Genomic DNA, 20,525 nt, shown 5'->3' with positions numbered 1-20,525 from the left:
ATCCCCCCCCCCCCGATGTTGACGTAATACTTGAATGACCCCTTAGGCTGACTGTATCTCCTTCACAAATAATTATACGGGAAATCGGGGGATTCATATGCGATATCGCCAAATATCACGAAAAAATTGTCAAAGGAAAGTAAAGTTGTCAATCGCAGCCGGAAAAATTGTTACAGGCAAGGAGAAAACGTCAATATTTCAGCCAAAAAAATTGCAAAAGGCAAGTAAAGTTGTAAAAAAAAAAAATTGTCTAAGGCAAATTAGTAATTAATTACAGCTAAATATATGTCAAAGGCAAGCAAAAATGTGAATTACAGCCAAAAACATTTGCCAGAGTCAAATAAATTTGCCAATTGTAGCAAAAAAAAAAAAAGTCAAAGGCAGGTAAAGTTGCCAATTGCAACCAATAAACTGTGAAAGGCGAGTAAAAATGCTAATTACAGCCAAAAACGTTCAAAGGCAGGTAAAGTTTCAAAAGACCAAAATTTCTGAAATTTTGGCATTCCGACAATTTTACTTGCCTTTCACAATTTATTTGGTTGCAATTGGTAACTTTTGAAAAGTCGTTGATGACGAGAAATGGAGGGCTGTAAGTCGCAATCGGTAAAAATGTTACTCACAAAAAATATGTGGCCTACATGTTTGACAAACATGTGAAACGAATAGCCTATACATGTATTTATATGACTAATTAATTATGATGGAGTCATAATTACCATAATATAATCATGAAGTCGGGATCCGGAAATTTCGCCCCTGCCATTTTTCCCCGGTACATTTGGCCCCGGGACGTTTCACCCCCGAAATTTTCGCACCTGATGTTTCACATGCCCTGAACGCATGAGTGAATATATGAGTGACTGATTGTGTGAGTGACCATATAAGTGGATGAGTGACCATGTGAGCATGGCCCCCACAAGGGGTGGGCTGACAAGGTTCCAGCCCTGGGGCCCGATGTGATTTTAATCATTTTTTTTGTTTTTTCATGCTATAAATTCATCATAAAGGGGCCCCGTGAAAGTCTGGTCGGGGGCCCGTAAAAGATCCCAACCTAGGGCCCTGCTTCAGGATGTGGGCGCCATGCATGTGAGGGACCAAGTGAGTGTGAAATCAGCTTTAGGAATGAATTAGTGACCGTACAAATAACTGAGTGACAGAATGATTGACCACGTGAGCGACAGTATCTATGAGTACTGTGGAATTGACTGTATGAGTGAGTGACCGTATGTGTGTACAAATGAGAGATTGATCATATGAGTAACTGAATAGTTGACCGTGCGAGTGACCGAGTTATTGACCATATGAATGATTGTATGAGTGACCAGGTGAATGGCGGTATGATGAGTATCCAAGCGAGTGATTGAGTGGTTGACCGTATGAGTGTTCAAGGGAGTTACTGAGTGATTGACCGTATGAGTGACCGACTGAATGCTTGTATGAATTTCTAAGTGAGTAACAGACTGAATGCTTGTATGAATTTCTAAGTGAGTAACCGACTGAATGCTTGTATGAATTTCTAAGTGAGTAACCGACTGAATGCTTGTATTAGTTTCCAAGTGAGTGAGTAATTGATTGAGCGTATGAGTGGCCATGAGAGTGACCAAGTGATTGATCGTATGAGTGACCAAATGATTGACCACATGAGTGATCTAGTGATTTAGTGTATGAGTGACCAAGTCAGTGACTGAGTGATTTACTGCATGAGTGACCAAGCGAGTAACCGAGTGATTGACCATGTAAGTGTCCAAGTGATTGACCATGTAAGTGTCCAAGTGATTGACCATGTAAGTGTCCAAGTGAGTGACCGATTGATTGACTATATGAATAACTGTATGATTGACTGACCAAGTGAGTGATTGACCAAGTGAGTGATTGACCAAGTGAGTCACTGACCATATGAGTAACAGTAATAATGACCAAGTGAGTGACCGTATGAGCGACCGTAATAATGAACAAGTGAGTGATAGAATGGGTGACCATGTGTATGATCATATGAGTGACCGCAATAATAACCAAGTGAGTGACAAAGTGAGTGACCGTAAGAATGACCAAGTGACCATATGAGTGATCAAGTGAGTGACCGCATGAATGACCAAGTGAGTGATAAAATGAGTGACCAATCGAGTGACCGTGTAATTGACGAAGTGAGTGATAAAATGATTGACCGGGTGTGTCTGCAAAGATGAACCTCCTCTTTATCCCCCTCTTATAGGTGGTTATGTAGTACTTTAATGGGCCCTAAAAATTTGGAATTTGCTGTAAAGCATAAAATAATTGTTTCCAAATTTACTTTGCAGCGAAATTTTTCAACATAAGCTGGAGTATATAACAGTCCTGAATAAAAACATTAAAATCTCCCTTCAAACTATCCCCCCCCCCCTCCTCGTCATGCTTAATACGTACGCCAATGCATTTGTGACAGCAATAGACATTATATTATACTTTGTGCAAATTTCTGCCGCGATACTCACCTAACATTTACACAAGGGGCGAAATGTCGAGTTTGAAATGAGATATCCGGTCCAACTCATGTAGTCGCTCACTTGGTCATTCATACGGTCCCTCATTTGATCACTCACTTGATGATTCATAAACTGAAGAGCCAAAAAAAACTGGTACAGGCACGCGTATGCAAATAAAGAGATATGGAACCAATCAGAGTACGGCGCTGCGGTCGGCAACGCCTATATAACACAACAAGTGTCTGGCATAGTTGTTGGATCGGTTACTGCTGCTACAATGGCAGGTTATCGAGATTTAAGTGAGTTTGAACGTGGTGTTATAGTCGGCGCACGAGAGATGGGACATAGCATCTCCGAGGTAGCGATGAAATTTGGATTTTCACGTACGACCATTTCACGAGTGTACCGTGAATATCGGGAATCCGGTAAGAAATTAAATCTACGACATCGCTTCGGCCGGAAAAAGATCATGCAAGAACGGGACTGACGAAAATCATCAGTCATCTGACGATTAACCGTGACAGACGTGCAACCCTTCCGCAAATTGCTGCAGATTTCAATGCTGGGCCATCAACAAGTGTCAGCGTGCGAACCATTCAACGAAACATCAACCCCACGACACAAAGCTTTACGCCTCGTCTGGGCCCGACAACACCGACATTGGACTGTTGAGGACTGGAAACACGTTGCCTGGTCTGACGAGTCTCGGTTCCAATTGCTTCGAGCTGATGGACGTGTACGGGTATGGAGACAACCTCATGAATCCATGGACCCTACATGTCAACAGGGGACTGTTCAAGCTGGTGGAGGCTCTGTGATGGTATGAGGCGTGTGCAGTTGGCGTGATATGGGATCTCTGATACGTCTACATACGACTCTGACAGGTGACAGGTACGTAAGCATCCTGTCTGAACACCCATTCATGTCCATTGTGCATTCCGACGGACTTGGACAATTTCAGCAGGACAATACGGCACCCCACACGTCCAGAATTGCTACAAAGTGGCTCCAGGAACACTCTGCTGACTTTAGACACTTCTGCTGGCCACCAAAATCCCCAGACATGAACATTATTGAACATATCTGGGATGCCTTGCAACGTGCTGTTCAGAAGAGATCTCCACCCCCTCTTACTCCTACGGATTTATGGACAGCCCTGCAGGATTCATGGTGCCAATTACCTCCAGCACTACTTCAGACATTAGTCGAGTCCATGCCACGTCGTGTTGCGGCACTTCTGCGGGCTCGCGGGGGCCCTACACGATATTAGGCAGGTGAACCAGTTTTTTTGGCTCTTCAGTGTACGATCACTTACTTTGTCACTCACTTTGTTACTCCTGCGGTCATTTCTACGGTCATTCATACGGTCATGGCAGGTGAAATGCCAATCTGTAAATGTCTACCGATATAAAATAACTTACTTGATCATACATGAGGTCACTCATACAATCATTCATATGTTCACTATACGGTCACTCATGCCATTGCTCGTGCGGTCAGGGCAGGTGAAATGTCAGGAAGTATATGTTCAACTCACTTGGTCACTCACTTGGTCAAGGCAGGCAAAGTGTCACAAGCAGATATCCAACTCACTTTATCACTCATACGGTAACTTACATGGTCATTCTTACCATCAATCATCTGTTCACACATACGGTCATTCATACCATCGCTCATACGGTCAGGGCAAGCGAAATGTGAAGGGAGTAAATGTCCAGTTCACTTGATCACTCATAGGGTAACTCACTTGGTCACTCACATGGCAACTCACTTGGTCACTCACATGGTCAGGGCAGGCAAAATACCATCAGGGACTAAATGTCCAACTTACTTGATCATTCATACGGTCACTCACACGGTCAGGGCAGGCAAAATACCATCGGGGGCTAAATGTCTAACTTACTTGATCATTCATACTGTCACTCACACCATCATTCACATGTTTATTCGTACGGTCATTCATACTGTCAGGGCAGGTTAATTGTCACGGATGTCAAATGTCCAGCGCACTTGGTTACTCATGCGGTCACTTGTACCATCATTCATATGTTCTCTCATACGGTCAGGGCAGGCGAAATGTCAGGGGTATAATGTCCAATTCACTTGATCACTGATAGGGTCACTCAAGTGGTCACTCACCGGGTCGCTCATATGGTCAGAGCAGGTGAAATGTTCGTTGTGAAATATCTGGGGTGAAATTTTCAGGGGTCGAATATACCGGGGCGAAATTTCCGGGGACCAAATGTAACAGGGGCGAGATGTCGGGGGCAAAGATTCCGTGAACCCATATGGTCATCCTTTCTTAGAAGTTTCTGGCCCGCGAGCGACAAAATGACTCATATCTGGCCTGATCTACATATTTCCCCTCAAAAAATTTGAAACATTTTCAATTCGTGAGTATGTCCAGATAATACAGCTGATGAATTAAGGTGCCCCTCTTCCCATTGGCTTACAGAAATGGGAGGCCGATAGCTTGAGGGTCCAGGCCATAGCCCCCACAACTGGGTGGGGGCTGACCGGGCTCCAGCCGTGGAGCCCGGGACGATTCCCATCATTTTTTTGTTCTTTCTTTCCATAATTCACTATAAAGGGTGCGCGAGAATAGTCTGGTCTGAAGGCCCGCCAAAGGTCCCAGCCCAGGGGCTCTGCTCCAGTGTGCGGGGGGGGGGCACATGGTCCAAGCACCTACTCGACTAAACTAGAATTTAATTTAATTTTAACTTCACTAGGAAATTAGAAGGGATCGCCAGAAATATTTACCTAAGATTTGCATAAGATCGGGGGGGGGGGGGAAAGGAGCCACTGATAACCCCTGTTTTGACTGCTTTTTATAAGCTGCAACTCCTCTGAGATTCTTCATTATGAAAGATTATTATTTATTTTATCAGAATTATTCGACCTTTTTGCAACATTTCCACATTGTTTGTAAATCTCGAACAGATTGGCAACACACATGGTCATAATAATTATTAGGTTATAGTATAAATAGCTGATTCGACACATTTCAAGCGCTGATCACTGATAATTCTATCATCGTTATAACCGTAATATCTTCCGTATAACTCACAAGATTTACACCTATAAAAAAAATATGCTTGAATTTCTTAGTGCTTATTACAGTCGAATCCCGTTATAACGAACACCAAGAGACCGGAGGAACCACTTCGTTAAAACGGAATTTCGTTATAAAGGAATTCCAGGTTACCTGGCATTGTTCCTCTGTAAACTTATTTGGGGGATTAGAAAAGTGTTCGTTAAAACGGGATTCTCGCTATAACGGGATTCGACTGTACAGACGAAGCTCATCATTTGCAGATTTGTTTTTTGTTAGATGGTTACAACGAACGTTTTCTTGTTTTTTTTTTTTAATTTGTTTAAAATAATTTTTTAAGTACCAGATGGCGCATTACATGCGTGTATAAAGATCATTAAAAAAACCCGCGTAACCAACAAGCCTTCCTATTTATTACATTTCGTTTGTTGGTAATAAAAATAACTGCCAGAAATTTACACGGATTATACACCGCTGCAGAGTGTATATAGGCTTCATACACGTTGTATAACGGTACATTCTAAGTAATTTCCATATAACTTAAAAGATCAGAGAAGTTATCGATAGAAGCGTATACATACAGCATTACATCACATCACAATCATGAAAAAAATTCCCGGTATAAGGAAATTCATCAACAAGAAAATTCATTGTATAAAAAAAAATTTCACATGTAAAAAATTCATCGTGTAAAAAATTCACAGAGAGGAAAATCATTGTGTAAAAAGTTCATCGCATAAAGGATTCACTGACAAGAATGTAATACATTGCATAAAACAATTCGCCGACATGAAAATTCATTGTATAAAAATTGACCGACAGAGAAATTCATTGTATAGAGTAAATTCTCTGACAGGAAAATTCATCGAAAAAAAATTTCACCAACAGAAAAAATTAATTGTATAGTAAATATTCACTGAAAGGAAAATTCATCGTGTGAAAAATTCACCAACAAGAATACAATTCATTGTGTAAAAAAAATACGCCGACAGGGAAATTCACCGACAGAAAAATTCATCATGCAAAAAATTTATCGATTGGAAAGTTTATCATGTATAAATTCACCAACAGGAAAACATCGTTTGAAAAATTCACCGACATGAAAATATCAACAAAAAATAATCAATCTCCATGCGCATTCTTTAATGAACGACCAAAAGGGTGAGTGAGTGACGACTATTTTCTTCTGCGATGAATTTTCCTAACGATGAATTTTCCTAACGGTGAATTTTCCTAACGGTGAATTTTCCGGACACGACACGGAAAAAGTTTGGCATGTGTTTCACTGAAAACATTACGACCGTGGGATGAGTGTAAAGTTATAAAGCTGTTCGTGTGATGACCGGTGGAAATATATCGTCGTGTTCTGCTCGTTGACTTCAATGAATGATGAAGCCCCTAACGAGAAAATGTCGCCCCAGTGAAACATCAGAGATTTCGGTGGAATCTTATGAATATTCCTTGTTTGTGGGTCAATGAAGTTCCCCGTTCCAATTACAAAATAGTTCACTGTCCATGAAGCTCCTTTTGGCTGAATATGCTGCGGAGAGAGTGAAAACAAAACAAAACAAAACAAATTATTCTACCTTTCCGAGAGCAATATTATGACAAGTGAGTGACAAGATTTTAGAGGGTTTATGCAAATTTCGCCCTTGGCACTTCACCCCGGACATTTCACCTTCCCTGACTGCATGCGTGACCAATTAAGTGACCAAATGAGTGGATGAGTGACCAATTAAGTGACCAAATGAGTGGATGAGTGACCAATTAAGTGACCAAATGAGTGGATGAGTGACTAATTAAGTGACCAAATGAGTGACCAAGTAAGGGACTGTATGACTAACAGGGTGAGTGACGAATTTAATTTGTGAGTGACCGTATGAGTGTGACAACTGAATGGGTGAATGACCATGATCAGTCATGAGCTCACTTGGTCCCTAATACGGACACTTACTCACTCATATTGTCCCTCACTCACTCTTACAGTCACTCATTTGATCATTCACTCAACCATCAGGACCGTTTTGAGAGCATCATGGGCCCCCGGGCCAAGTGGTTTTTCTGACACCCTAACTGGTAAATTCTAGAAAGTGTTAACCTGATCTCATATTTGTGAGGCCCTTCTTCTCCTGAGGCCCCCGGACCGTGCCCGGGTGGGCTCATGCGACGGGGCTATCAACCATACAGTCACTCACTCTCACTTACTCATATAGTCACTCGCATTCACTTACTCATATAGTCACTCGCATTCACTTACTCATATAGTCACTCGCATTCACTTACTCATACGGTCACTCACTTCCTCACTTGGTCACTCATACGGTCACTCACTTCCTCACTTGGTCACTCATACGGTCACTCACTTCCTCACTTGGTCACTCATATGTTCGCTCACTTCCTCACCTGATTACTCATATGTTCAGGGCGGAATTTCCGGGGGACGGAAGGTCGGGGAGGAAAATTTTCCGGATGCTATTTTAGAGATGTTGGTCTGTATCCGCGTCTCTCAACCGGGGTTCTTTGTGACTCTTAAGATTCCCCCAAGACATCTCTAACGAGATAAAAAGTATTGCTTTTACTATATTTTTGAAAAATTTACTCAATCGTTATATTATATTACGTAAAAAAAAAAAGAAAAAAAAAATCACGAAGAGATAAATAATGGGTTCCTGTAGGTGTAGATGAACATGAATTATAAGTAAATACTCTAGTTGGAGCCTTTAAGGCAAAAAAAAGAAAATAGGGACGAGAGAGAGAGAGAGAGTTAAATCTAGTAATTGAGGAAAGAAAACGAAAAAAGCAAAATTACATTGAGGAAAAAATAACCAATAACTAGAATTGTTATGAAAAGAAAGTTATTTCAGAATTATTGAGAGAAACAAAACAGAATTGTTGGGGGGGGGAAAAATAACTAGAACATAATATTGGGAAAAAATATAACTTCAAATTATTGAGAAGAAATAATTTCAGAATGATAATTTCGAATAGTTCTAGTATAAATGAAGGAAATGATTTCGGAATTACAGGAAGGAACGATTCAGAATAAATGAAAATTCCAGAATGAGATATTCAGGCAGGAATAGTTTAAAAGAAGTAGTAGAAAAGTAGTATCAGATTTATTAAAACAAATGTTTCCAAGTGATTGAAAATTCAAAATTAATGAGAAAAATAATTTCAGATCGATCTAAAATCCAGAATTATTAAACTCAAAATCAATCAAAGAAATAATTTAAGAAATTGTTATAATTTAGAATTACCGAATTATCTTCAATTAATTGGTTTTGTTTGTATTCCTGGTCCCATTAGCCTAAGTGTTAAGACGCCACTTCTTTTGAACTCTTTACATTTTTTTTTTGAACTTGATACATCTTTTGAACTCGTGACAATACAGCGTTTGCCTCACGTGTACACTGTTAGTTCTCAGTAATAAAAATATTAGGAAGCAATTGCCTTTGTGAGGGGTAAAGTTTGGGAAAATTGAATCGTATATAATTAGCATTTTATGTCTACTGTAGACACAAATTGTGTTGAGAACCGAAATACATAACTACCTGTATATTGTGATCATGGCCACTGATGTACGCATGTACACGATATTTTTGAAGAAGAGGGATGAGACGTTGAACAAGACATTCTGTATTGCCATGAAACCCGACGGAATACACAGGATAATGCCCACAAACTAGCAAATAGTTAGCCCTGAAAAATAAACGTGATATTAATTATTTTTTGTCTCAATTGTTAAATGATGGAAACACTAATATTTAGAAAAATACACCCCCCCCCCTCCCAAAAAAAAATATATGTGTCTGCATGTGGTTGGAAAACAGTTGTTGTTCTTTGTTGGTGCAGAGGTGCCATCTGTTGTGAAAATATGTAAGTGACGTAGGCAAGAGTGCTCGTGCATTTATCCTCATTTCTAAGTTTCGGAATCCGGTAGCTCTAGAAAAGTCTGGTCGAAAGCTGGAAAAAAATAGCAATGGAAGTTCTCTCTCTCTCTCTAGTTTTGTCGGAAAACTAATAGGGTGTGGGCTTCCATTGAAGTGATAGGAATTTGTTTCAGGGGGAAAAAATTGGTTGTACATGTCGCTACCAGAGGGAAGTTCAGTTTGAATACCTGTCGTAAACATGTAAATTTATGCGATGTCACGCAGCAGCTGTTGTAAAACCTAGAAACATTCACGAAGATCTTGTTTCTCAATGTGTTTGATGCTCACAATGACGATAAGTTTACGAGATCGCGCTTTCTTGGTCTAATTGTTTTACTAAAACAACAGTTCCGCAGTAAATACGGAAATATCGGAGTTGGAAGAAGATTCAAAAATGTCCAATGAATGTTAAAAATCCTCGGAGTACGATAACGAAATTTGAAACTACAGGATCGTTGGCTGTTCGTCCTGGCAGAGGAAGAAAACCCATTTCTATAGTATTTGCAAAATAGCATCCTAATTAATCGTATTGAAAGTAACCCACATCTGCCGTGGGGGGGGGGGTGGTACAAGAGTGCCTTCTCATTTGAGAGAGCGAACGAATCTACTACTACTACTTTTTTCACTTGTGCTGACACCTGTCTTCCATATTTTTGAAGTGTGAAATTGCAAATGCAGCTGCTAGCAAATAAAAGCGGAGATGTGAGCATTCTGCGACGTACAAAAAAAAGTCATTTATGAGAATTTTTTTTTTAAAGAAGAGGGACGATTGTAGGCTTTTCAGCCAAATAGTATCGCAGTATATTTTGGACACAAAATAAAAGTAATTAGTCTTTAATCTGTGGCAACTCAATCTAGACGCTATTCTCCCGTCTCAGATTCTGGAAAAAATGAACCATGCGCCATCAATGATGAGTTGATAGGCGAAAAAAACAAACAAACCATGAATTGTTGGCCATAGAATAATTCTTCGAGACACATTGTACTAAATTCCGATGTCTACCTTGACGATCTCAGTCCATCCTCCAACCATTGCCATTGTTTCTCAGACGCTGGGATGTCTTGCTGTTGCAACACCGGTTGTCGCTCTTCGTTATCGAGTCCCGTGTTTCCACATAACAGCACGGTGTCAATCATGAAAATATCCAGGACCGTTGATGGTGAAATTGTGAAAGATTTCTTGTAATAGAGGTCAGGAAAATTCCTACTTAAGAGAAAATTTTAAAATTTTGTACACATAAGAGAGAGGGAGAGAGAAACATAAAAGGGAAAAATTTTGTTACACATCGTCAGGTCGGTTTAATCTCTTATTGGAAAATTGACATAAATGTTGATTTTTTAGTGAAAGTGACCTAAAAGTGCCTGCCTACCAATTCCTTTACATGCGAATAATAGTCCTCCAAGCACGAAATGAGACGGCTACATAATGGTACGTCTTGGAGGAATTTTATTCAATTCTTTTAGATAAAACAATTAATTGTGCACAGGGCCGTCTTGTGCTAGAGTGTCGTGCCCCCCCCCCCCAGGCCAAGTGATTTTTCTGAGGCACTACCTAGCAAATTTACCTGCTTACTCTTGAAAATTTCAATCAGAACTCATTTTTGTGAGGTCTTTCTTTCCTGGGGTGCCCGGGTGGGCGCATGCGCATCGAGAATAGCTCATCAGTGACTGATCTTTCAGGTTTGCCTTGTTCTTCTGGAAAAGAACAGAATCGTCTGACGTGACGTGCTGTCTCATCTCGTGGTTGGAGGACCTTATCGAATCTCGTTATCACGAGGCCAGCTAGCGAACTTAAGGCTCCTAGGCCGTGAGCCATGAGTTAAGACGGTCCAGGTTCAGGGTTGCATCAAAAATACAATTATTCGGGGATATTTCATCGATTAGTAAAACTTACAAACATACCATCGGTTCGACAGCAGCGTGTAATCCAGTTGAGCGGTCATGTTTCCATGATGATCATGGTTACCAGCCAATATGAACCAAGGCATCTGGAGATATCTCGAGCTGTAAGCTTTTTCAAATGTATCCTGTATAATCATGTAGTACATACAGCTAGAAACGTCTAACAACGAAAAAATTCTTCAAACAAACATCTCTACCACGAGACTTCTGGTGCTTAGAGGCCAGTTACAAAAGTTTCGTTAAGTACCAGAAGTTTCGTTCTTGTAGGCAGCCCTTTGTATTGTAAAAATGAAATTTATTTTCGTTATTTAGCTACAGGAATGTCACTATTATTTACTTGTAGAGAAAAAAAAATTGTTTTGAATATGGAATTAATTAAATTTCGTGATTTTTCAGTTGTGACAGTATTCTTCTAGGTGTACGATTATTTATTATTAGCGGTTAACGGATAATGTGCAAAGCACGGTACGGCTGCAATTTTTGAACATCCCTAAAGGACTCTGCATCAGATATCACGCAACCGGTGTCGTCTTAACACATGAGCCCGGAGATTTAACGATTCAATATCTTGATACATAAAAAAAATCATATCAAAGTCAAAGATGGCCACAGTAGAACGTATTTTTACGACATCACCCACGCGTTTTCTCATACTGCTGAAGCAAATGCATGCCTACTTTTGCGTTTGCAGATATGTCCCCTTTTTGTGCCCGTAGTAATAAGTACGTAATCATGAGATCGATTTTCTATTTCACCGTTGAGTTTTGTGGTCATATACCAAGGGAGATTGTGAAATCACAAAACTCTCCAATCATTTGAAACAATCTGTGTAACTGGTGTTTGAACAGTGGCACCGGCATGAAGAAAACATTGGGGAAAGAGGGGCTGAAAGTTGCTTGTTGCCCCGTAATTACAGGACTCAAGCGCGTACACAGAAGAGAATGCATTATATTGTTTTCTCAGAAATTATCGGGGGTTGGAGGTCAAATGGCCTCAGTCCCTAGGTTCCGACACCTATGTGTCTGAGGATAGTGTTTGTTTCTCGGCCCTCACTATTGAATCTAGATCAAGATCATCTTTGGACTATGGCTGCTCTACTGCACTATTTATTGATAAACATAATGTAATTGAAAATGTGGAATATTATCATTAATTTGTAATGAAAAACATTTTGGAAACACTTACCCTGAATCTCGGATCACGATCATCTTTGACTCCATTCAAATAGAAGTTATCACCCAAACTCAACACGAAGTTCATTTTCAATTCCGACGAAATATCAGACATGATCTTGCTGACACCGATTTGAACGGGGGTGCAATATGGCCAAAATGGGATGCCACCCCAATCTCCAAGTAGGAAAAATCTCAAAGTATTTGTTGTTTCTGAATGTATACCTGAAAAATGTTTTTTTCGTATCAACACTTTGCGGTCCAGAGGTTTGTTCGTTACAGTTCGTATTTCATAACGACTCCCTCACAATGAGAAAGGTCCCTGGATGTTCATCTCTTTGTGGTTTTTGTATAGCTTATGAATTTTGCTATAAAAAGCTGAATTGACGGGGGGGGGGGGGGCTTTCTATCATCGTAAGGATCGTTGTAACAATGAATTATCGTTGTTTCCTGATGCGGTCCTATGTCGAGTCCACGTCGCCATAGGATCGCAAAAAGCCAAGTTTTTTAAAGAATGTCAATTTTCGTGGGGAAAAACTTAAAAAATAAGTATAAAATCTGTTTTCGTCTCTGAAGTTACATGAACTCAGACTTAATATCGGCTCTTATTTTACTTATGGTTTATTTTTTATCCAGAGAAATGGTTTTTACCCGTATATTTAATGCTGTTTTTTCCCCAACTTTCCTCCGCTTTACGAATTTGAATATCTCAGTAAATATAGCACTTGGAAACGTGGAATTTTTTTAGTTGGCCTCAGAAGAGACAGGGCAAAAACTTTCTAGATGGGTTTTTGGGCACACGGGGACTATAAAAAGTTTTAATTTTAATTTTAATACCTATACAATCCCTGGTAACATGGATGACCTATCTGGATACTTTTTCTAATTGGAAGTATGCCTCTATGATCCAAGGTTTGCCAGTAAAATGCTATACGCCGTGTTATCTATGCAACCCACAGTCGGCCCTCGGTATTCGCTGTCTCTTTCTCAGATTTTTTTGAAAAACACCTCGTATATATCGGAAAACAAAATATAAGTTGTATGTTTTAAATGAACATTTAAAAAAATCTCTTTTAAAGGTTTTTCTGGTACTTCTAAAAATATTTGAACAAGACTGTTGTTTAAATGATTCTGAAAGTGAAAAACTTGCAAGAAAAATTCGAAATATTCGCAAAAGTTGGCTTCATTGCTGCGGTTTTCCGTTATTACGGCATCAATGAATGTACAGTCAAATATATCAATAAATAAGAACGTAAAATTCGATCAGCCGTTGGTGTACCTTCACTTGCTGCTATACAGGGTGTCCTGTAAGCAGGGTTGGACAGTTTCTTCCAAAGCGGGAAAAACCACGGAAAAAAACCAGCCGGAAGAAACTAGTTTTCCTCCAATAATTTATCATACATGTTAGAATTTATGCTTTAGATATAGCTAATGTATATTTTTTATGACATTAAACAAATTTAATTTCACTAATTTAATTATGAATGCAAATTAATAACTGCATCAGTGTTTTGAAGAGTTGGACAGTCTCTTCCGCTTGGAAAAAAACTGCCGACCTTGCTTCTCTTCCAAACGGAAAAAACCAGTCTTCCTTTCGTATTCATCATTTGCACTACAATGTAAGATATGGCAAATACATTTTAACACCTCTAATAAATTTGAATTAGGTCTATGACAATTTAACTATGTACATGTAAAATGAATCAGAAAAATTGTATCGGTCCTTTGATCAAGCTCACATACCTAGCTCAAGCTTTTCATCAGGCCTACAGAAATTTCATTGAAAATTTAAAATCCACTTATCTAATTTCAATCTATAATTGACAAAATTATTTTAAATTATTTTTAACAAGTAACAAAACAAACATTATTAATTTATTAAGTGATACTGATCTCTTCCATACTTTTATCTTATTTTAAAGATCATTAGAAAACAGATTATTATTACAAATAATAATTATATAAAATTCCTCATTTTCCTCACTGCAGTGCAACATTGGAAAACAAAAGGGTTTTTAGCAGTAGTTGCATGCTGTAATCGATTTCTCAGCTTGGAATGATTGAATGCAAAAGACGAGGAAATGCTTTTGAGTTCTGCAAAATTTGAAAGGGGGCTTAAAAGCATTTTGACATGTATACAAAGTTCATCAGGTATGTCGCTGCCAAGATTGAAAAAAACCATGGGAAGAAATTACGCAATCATAAGCTTAATTTACTGCTATTACAGGAGTATTTTATCAACTGTAATGTTATATTTTAATTTTGAAAGGTTTTATTATTTGTATATTTGAATAAAAAGTCCTTTATTTATGAACTTCAAATTACTTTTATTCACAAGAAATATATAACCATTTTAAAACTAATTTTTCACTTTCATCAGTTCAGTGTAACATGGTGTAACAAAACCTTTTTTGTTATGACAGCCATTAGGCTTTTCCAAAGTTGAGTGGGTGAATCCAAAAAATATATACGTATATAATAAAACAACTTAGAAGCATTTCAACACAATCACAGCTTTTTTAAGAGAATTTCAGATATTTAACACTACTTCTTTATGTAACATCTTTCTTACCATAATACTATATTAAAATTTGAATGGTATGACTGAAGTACTGATAGTATGACTGTGATCCCTTGGGAATACGTGATGATCACGTTATTATTATTAAAAAAAAAAAAAATTTGCACTTGCAGTTAAAATCACAAGTTACTATGTGCCAACGTACTTTGCGTGCCTATGTTATAAGTACTTTTTTGCCACAGTTCCTGTTCAGAATTCAATCTTTCATCCTAATATTCAGCACTGATAAGATGATAAGACATGAGAACAAATGATAGGGAAGAATAGTCTCTTCATTTCTTAATTTTATGACTTACAAATAAAGGCATCAAGCCAGCATTTTTAAAAAAAGCACTATTCATTCGTCATAATAATCAGCACTATTCGCACAATTTCTCTGTAGCTGTTATATTGAGAGCAGTTTAAAATTTCAAATACAGATAGTCACTCGCAATGATGAAAAAACATTACGATTAAAAATGTTTCTTAGCATTTCAGTTGGCTATTATATCTGATGTCTCTCAGCAGCTTCGGTCTTGTTGCATAGGGAACGCCTGTTGATCATACACGAATACTATGATAATTCCTAAAATATTTTTACATTTTTGTTAAACGCGTACATATTACTCCTGATAGTTATATAATGCCAAGTGTGCTGAATATGAAAATAATTATTTTCTACAAACATGTATTAATTAAAATTTAAACTGTATAATATTTATTACATTCTCAGATTAAAACATTTTGAGTGGCAATTGAAATAATTTGTTTCAATATATGTGCTTTATAGGAAAATTAAATATTGCACATGTTGTGGTGAGATATGTATAATTAAATGTTAAAAAAATATTGTTTTTAAAACATATTTGATGTTATTTCACAACCAATGAGGTGAAATAACAAGCATTAATTACGTGTGTTTCAACTAAATAGCAATTAATGCAAATTTTTTCAATTTCTTCCAGTTTCTTCCGGTAAAAACCCAACCCTGCCTGTAAGTGCAAGCGCTACTTTTATTTCATCAACCGTCCGTCGTAGAGGTATGATTCGAATTTTAAAAATGTTCAACAAGCGTTCAACAATTACAATGTATCAGTTTTGAGAGTGAAAATACAGTGTGTAATAAAATGAAAAAAAAATCTAAATTTTTACACGCTCCCCTTGTGCTCTAGCTTCCAATTAGAAAGAGTTGTTGACCTTTCTCGTTTAATGCTAACAAAAACATTCCATGTTTCTAAGTGGAATATTCAGAGATATTCGAATTCGAAAAATGGAGGAAATTTGGGAAAGAACAGCGTTAAGTGCGGAAAAACCATTTTACCCACGAGTTGGCTTCAACCGCTTCCTAAAAAGCCTGGGCGTAAACAATTATGCGGAGAAAAAAACATTCTTGTTCCGTGAACTACTGGACGTAAGGTCACCGGACAACTTTTTACTCTCACTTTTGCTACTTAACTGTACATGCACTTCGCAAGCATTCCTCTGGAGAATTTGAAACAAAGTGGTACATGCTGGAAAGTGTGTGGTCCTGGCGTATTCATATTGTCAGAGTTATACTTACATAGCTGCCAACTTTTCAAAATGAAAATTCGGGAGATTTTCGCGCAAACCCGTATTTTACGCTTAAACCACTCCCTAATAAATACAATAGGGATTTTTCCAAATAAAATAGGGATTTTCCAAACAAAAGTTCAAGCGTAGGGAATAAAATCCCTACTCAAAAACTGAAGTCAAATTAAATAGGGATTTTACACACATGGAAGTTAAACCCTTGGAAATAAAATTCCTACGCAAAAAACAAGTGAAATTGGAGGCCAAAACTTCAATGATGTAAAAATATATATTGTGTTCAATCAGAAACGTGAACAAACATTCTGCGCGAATGCCCCCAAAATCATCGGAAGATGAAGGAAAACACCGTCAATTTTTTAAGAACACTGACTTTTTGTGACACTTGCTTGATGTTTTTTTTTCATTTCACATGAGTGATGATGGTAGTCTTTCCATGACCGATGTTTATGTCCGTAACACAACTTGTACAAAAAGGAAAAGTCGGCCCTCTTCTGGAACGTTTGATGAAAGGAAATTCATCGGGGAATAAATATGTTTAAAATTTATTAAATATATTTTTGCTTATCATTATTCATGCTTTGTTATATCGCACGTACGTAACTTCAACAAAAGAAATTTTGACCACATGTGCATCACCATAATCTTCAATTATTATCCAGGACTATTGGCTGCTAAGCCATTTCCCTGCACGATAAGACAAACAACTTTCTTGTTACCATCAGAGGGTTTGTAAAACTTCCTTAAAAAGGGAATTTCCCCATTTACGACGTGTGACGTCATTTCGAAAGGGAAAAAAAAGGGCTTCGTGCCCCACAAGAAATTCCTTAGGGACTGTTTTCATAAGCGGGGATTTTTTTTAATGAAGTAGGTAATTTTTAGGGACAATTTTAGGGATTTTTGTGATTTTCGTAAAAATTCGGGAGATTAAAGAACTTTTCGGGAGGTCGAGCGATGAAGGTAAAATTCGGGAGATTCCCGAAAAATTCGGGAGACTTGGCAGCTATGTACTTAGGATTATATTGCGTGGCCGGTTTTATTGGTCTGTATTATGGCGCCATCTGTTGTGGAAATCGCACGTTATTACGGGTGCGCACGCAGACGTCTCCCTTTCACAGTTTTCGAAACTGGTAACCTAGTTTAATTACTTCCTTAATACTTAAGTGTAACACTTCCATTTAGAAAATAGCGGTCCATAAAGTTCTTTGGGATTTTTTGTTACCACAGTGGCTTCCTCTACTGTAAAATTTAAGAAATGCGACATCACAAGAGTGCTCTGGCAGGCGTCCTCTTTTCTCAATTTCCGAATCTGATAACCTTAGTGATTATCACAAAAATGAGAAACTTTGCCTGGTTTTAATGTATACAAAAATTGCCACGTTTTCAACGTCGCAAAAATTGCCACGACTGAGGTCGTGACAAAACTTTCAACACTTTGCAACAGATGGCTTCCCAATTTGCATCCAAAGACCACTCGTACGCAGCAAATACAAAGGCGAACTCTTCGGACGACCGACGTAAATATCACCCCTCCACGACTCATTCGTGTGAATTCTGACCACGAAGTCCTGATGACGGCTCTCCATTGAAGAGCCGAAACGCGTCGACCATTCGACCAATTGAATTTATTTGTCTTGAAAACGTGGCAATTTTTGTATAAACCTTAGTGATGTTTGTTTCGAGCTGTACCGGTGCTGCCATCTGTCTTCCATATTTTGAAGTTAAAATGGCAGGTGCCTGCTTTTTCGTGAAGCAGAAGTACTGTATCGTGTTGTAGGTCTGCCTGATGCCATGGGCGGAGATACGGGGGGACGGCCCCCAGCGTCAAAGGTAGAGTCAACTGATCTAATGTATACATGAATTGACATCATCATCATCGTGCCCCCCAGCAATAATAATGACCGTGCCCTCCCAGACTTCCAAGTCTATCATCTCCGCCTATGCCTGATGCACAGAAACTTCCAGACAGAGAAAGCGTTGTATGGTAATATCATGACGATCTTTCGGAGCCGCAATACAGGGTTGGCGACTATAGACTGAGAAGTTCTATAAACGCCAATCGTAAGTAAATAAGACCTGATCTGAATAATACTTTTTTCGGCGGTTCCACTGCATCAGGGTAGATCTGCCGCACTTAAGAAATGTAGGCCAACATCCCGTAACAGAAAATGGTATTCTGAAGGCTGTGAAATACAATATTTTAAACTAAAACTAACTGCCAAACAGACAAAGCAAAAGTATAATATTAGTACACATAGGCGTACGCAGAATTTTCTCGGGGGAGGGGGTTAAATGTTTTTCCCTTCTGGGGGGGGGGGGGGGTTTACGTGTTTTCCTGCAAGATAACACTATAATCTCGGCTTGAGGGTTAAACCTCCTTCATGGCCCCCACATCCTGAAGCAGGGCCCCCTAGGCTGGGATCTTTTACGGGCCCCCGGACCAGACTTTTATGAGGCCCCCTTTATGATGAATTTATAGCGTGAAAAAACAAAAGAATGATTAAAATCCTCCCGGGCCCCAGGGCTGGAGCCTTGTCAGCCCACCCCTTGGGGAGGGGGGGGGCATGCCCTCCTTCCCTGCGTACGCCAATGTTAGTACATTAATTGATCGTAAAGTTTTTTGGCAACAGCGAAAAATAAGAAACGTGCATACTAGAGAAACAAATTTTTCTTGTTTGATTATAACAACAATAGATGGCGCTACAATACTTATAATAATTTAATTTTATTGTTTATTTGTCGTAATAATTTTAAGCATGGAAAACCTGCGATATTAGTAAAGATACAGCGAATGTAATAATTACAAAAACATTACATTGAAACAGAATACACATACAGAGTTTTAAGATCGATTTCAGGTATTAAATACTTTCATATTTCCCACACGAAAGAGAAAAATGAAAGCAATTTAATTAATAATAAAAAGCGATTCAAAAAGAATCAAAAAAATTTAAGAAGAGCCATGCATATAAAATTATCATCGCATACCCAATATAATTGCAGTCAAACAAACATAAATGACAATCAATCGCATTTGATTCCCCATTGAACCGGTCATGAACTATTCACGTGCTAACGGGCGAAAATTGACGTCATACGGGTCAATATATCAACAAATGAAGAAAACAAAGCCAAATTTGGCGTGATTAATCTCATCTGGCGGATTCACGATGAAGCACAATTCTAATTAAGACACAACGAAATGTTGTTACTTGTGAAAAAAAGCTTACTTGACAAAAAGAACTTCCAACCCTACACATGAGTATGGGACCCACTCCGTCCTGCCCCAAGACTTACAGTGGGTCTCATATTGATTTTCTAGTCCATTTGTAGAACAAACAAAATAATAAATATAATGCGATCGAAAACCAAGTTCCCCAAACTCCATCAGCATTTTGAATTGAGAGGAAATTTGGGTAAAGCTAGTTTTAGGGGGTGGGGGAGAGTCACGCGTGCCCCCCCCCCATAAGGGCCTCCGTTTTTCATGGAACTTGCCGCCCTGGACTATTTATCACTAAGCCCCTCTGTAAATACGCCACTGCCCCCCCCCACATCATAGGCGCTGGAACTTAGGAGCTGAGGCCATTTGAGCCCCTCCAATAAATTTTGTGAGAGGGCTGAACCCTGCTCCCCCCAATAATTAAAAACATGTAATGCACCCACACCCTTCTTTCTCCTCCTGAGTATGCGTTTGAGTCCCATATATACGGGACGACTGGCAACTTTCAGCCCCCCACCCCCATGTTTTCTTGTTTTCTTCATGTCGGCACATCTGCCCCACATCATCCTTGTGAATGAGGCTTTATTTTTGATAGGACCTCAGGTGAAGATTTATAGCTTACTCCTTATAGTTACTGATTTTCAGGAAAATTTATAGTT

General features: G+C 38.8%; 1 protein-coding gene across 1 annotated transcript; it reads right to left on the bottom strand.

Moving 5' to 3' along the window:
• Positions 1 to 5,906: 5,906 nt before the first annotated feature.
• On the bottom strand, positions 5,907 to 19,767 carry LOC149084082 (tartrate-resistant acid phosphatase type 5-like). The gene is made up of 6 exons (XM_089235447.1): positions 19,635 to 19,767; positions 12,531 to 12,742; positions 11,346 to 11,470; positions 10,447 to 10,647; positions 9,066 to 9,213; positions 5,907 to 7,054 (listed from the first exon to the last, which is right to left on the bottom strand). The coding sequence occupies exons 1-6, from the start codon at positions 19,702 to 19,704 to the stop codon at positions 6,809 to 6,811; spliced, it is 1,002 nt and encodes a 333-aa protein (XP_089091573.1). The 5' UTR covers positions 19,705 to 19,767; the 3' UTR covers positions 5,907 to 6,808.
• Positions 19,768 to 20,525: the final 758 nt, after the last annotated feature.

Source organism: Pholcus phalangioides, unplaced genomic scaffold (assembly GCF_987345545.1).
Source record: "Pholcus phalangioides strain wild (caught in Gottingen) unplaced genomic scaffold, Ppha-v1.0 ptg000008l_1, whole genome shotgun sequence".
Taxonomy (NCBI): domain Eukaryota; kingdom Metazoa; phylum Arthropoda; class Arachnida; order Araneae; family Pholcidae; genus Pholcus; species Pholcus phalangioides.
This window is presented reverse-complemented; position numbering and strand designations above follow the sequence as displayed.

What these genes read in the sequence shown, in the direction of transcription:
- LOC149084082 (XM_089235447.1), bottom strand. Translation starts at nt 19,704, where the DNA reads ATGACCGGTTCAATGGGGAATCAAATGCGATTGATTGTCATTTATGTT. An exon ending in TTTGACTGCAATTATATTGG is followed by an intron (nt 12,743 to 19,634) that starts GTATGCGATGAT and finishes AACATTTTTCAG; the next exon opens with GTATACATTCAGAAACAACA. An exon ending in GATGGACTGAGATCGTCAAG is followed by an intron (nt 9,214 to 10,446) that starts GTAGACATCGGA and finishes TTTATTTTTCAG; the next exon opens with GGCTAACTATTTGCTAGTTT.